At 40.1% G+C, this 2,143-nt stretch overlaps 1 protein-coding gene across 1 annotated transcript in view; it reads left to right on the forward strand.

Annotated features, from left to right (window-relative positions):
* The window catches only part of LOC107698989 (disks large-associated protein 3-like), a 245,571-nt gene that overhangs the window by 222,655 nt on the left and 20,773 nt on the right, over positions 1–2,143 (forward strand). Inside the window, exons 9-10 of the mRNA XM_016500124.1 lie at positions 451–929; positions 1,110–1,201. Coding sequence (XP_016355610.1) covers positions 451–929; positions 1,110–1,201 — 571 coding nt within the window. The remainder of the gene's footprint in view (positions 1–450; positions 930–1,109; positions 1,202–2,143) is intronic.

Here is a 2,143-nt window from a genome sequence, read left to right on the forward strand (position 1 = left end):
AGGGGGGTTTCTCCTGAAGTCCACTATCATCTCCACTGTTTTGAGCGTGTTGAGCTCCAGATTGTTGAGACTGCACCAGACAGCCAGCTCTTTAACCTCCTTTCTGTAAGCAAACTTGTGGTGTCGTCTGCAAACTTCAGGAGCTTGACAGAGGGGCCACCAAAACCAAAAAAGCCACAAGGCATTCAAACAATATGAGTGTTAACATGGTTTCATTGTAAAAATAATAATTCACTAGCCTTTTTTTGTGCAGCCCTACTTCCATTGTAAGTGCCTCACTGTAACTTCAATTTTTGCTTTGATTAAAGAAAATGAGGGACAAGCTGAAATAAAGATTTTGTGGTAATCAACATAATGCCACCAATATTATCAATATACCAGTAACTAAATATCGAAATTTTGTTCTACCACTACATTTGAGTCTAATTGTCCTGTTGTTGTTTGTTCCAGACGAGCCCGTTTTAAACGCTCCAATAGCGTGACAGCAAGTGTCCAGGCTGATCTTGAGACGGAGGGTTTTGGTGGGCTGACGGTCCCCACTCAAGACAAGGGCCTGCAGTTCGGTTGCTCATTCCAGCGCCACTCGTCCGAACCGGAATCAGCCGGTCAGTTTGCAGAGTATCGCACAGTGCACACACAGGGCCAGTGGGCCTACCGTGAGGATTACCACAGCGGTTACACCAACGAGCCTGGCCCTCCAGAACTGAGGGCCCTGCCCCGCTCCCACTCCCCTCTGCCCCTGGCCCCTGAGCGTGGAGTGGGAGGCTGGAGCGAGGGCCCGAGGAGCCTCCCTGATTCGGGCCGAGCCTCGCCCTGCTTACGAGATGGAGAGTTCTTCCTCCGGCTCCTGCAGACAGAAGTGGAGAGGATGGAGGGATGGTGCCAGAACATGGAGAGAGAGGCAGAGATGAATGAACTGCCGGAAGACGGTGAGTGAGGAATAGCAGAAGAGATGATTGGAGTAAACATGACATGGGCTAAAAGGCCCAAAACATGAGTTTTCTCTGATTTCATGGGGTCTTGAATCTGTAGTGTTTTGCCCACTTAACAGTTCCTTCTGTCTAAATGCTGTTTTTTTCCCCTTCTGATTGGTTTGTTTTGTGGTTCAGTGTTGGAGCTCATCAGAGGAGCTGTCGGCAGTGCTCAGATGCTCATGTCACAAAGAGTCCAGCAGTTCTTCAGGATGTGCCAACAGAGTGTAGTGAGTGTTTTGAAACTCTTTCTGTTGTGGATAAAAGGGAGGATACCTTCATATGACCTACACTGTAAAAAAAAAAAATACAATGATACAGTTATCTACTTTAACTACAAAAATCTGCTTTTTACCTTCAAATGTACTGATAACCTATTAACCTCCATAATAATACAGGTGGTAAAACAAAAAGCCACATGACATGTTAGAGTTCATCATAAATTTGACTATTTTATAGTAAAATTACATATACGTTAGTGCTGTCAAACGATTAATCGCGATTAATCTCATCCAAAATAAAAGTTTTTCTCTGCATATGTGTGTGTACTGTATATATTTATTATGTATATATAAATACACACACATGCATGTATATATTTCAGAAAAATATGTTATGTTTAAATATTAGATATATTTATTTATAATATAAATTATATGAATATAAATATAAATATAAAATATATAGTGTATGTATGTGTATTTATATATACATAATAAATATACACAGAACACACACATATATTATGCAAGCAAAAAAAAATTAGTTTGTTTAATCGCTATTAATCGCGTTTAATCGTTTGACAGCACTAATATACATACATATAATGTTCAACCATTTACAGTTTTTAACTGTATACATTATATAAGATTTCCTTTGGATTTTGGATTATTCCAAAAAATAAGCTCTGCGACTAAGAAAAGTTTATGATTCTTACATGTTTCATTCATCATGATAATTTTTACAAATGAACACAACTTTAATTAATTTGGAAGCTTAAATACAATCTCCAGAAGTAAAAAGCTAAATGTAGACTATAAACAAACTACACCACGGTCACATGACATCAGCGTCACCACCATTAAGCTTCCAACAAGTGAGAACGTCTCGGTTACGTATGGTAACCCTAGTTCCCTGAAGGAGGGAACGGAGACGGCACGTCAGATGACCGA

This window comes from Sinocyclocheilus anshuiensis, unplaced genomic scaffold (assembly GCF_001515605.1).
Source record: "Sinocyclocheilus anshuiensis isolate Anshui unplaced genomic scaffold, SAMN03320099.WGS_v1.1 scaffold74, whole genome shotgun sequence".
Taxonomy (NCBI): Eukaryota; Metazoa; Chordata; class Actinopteri; order Cypriniformes; family Cyprinidae; genus Sinocyclocheilus; species Sinocyclocheilus anshuiensis.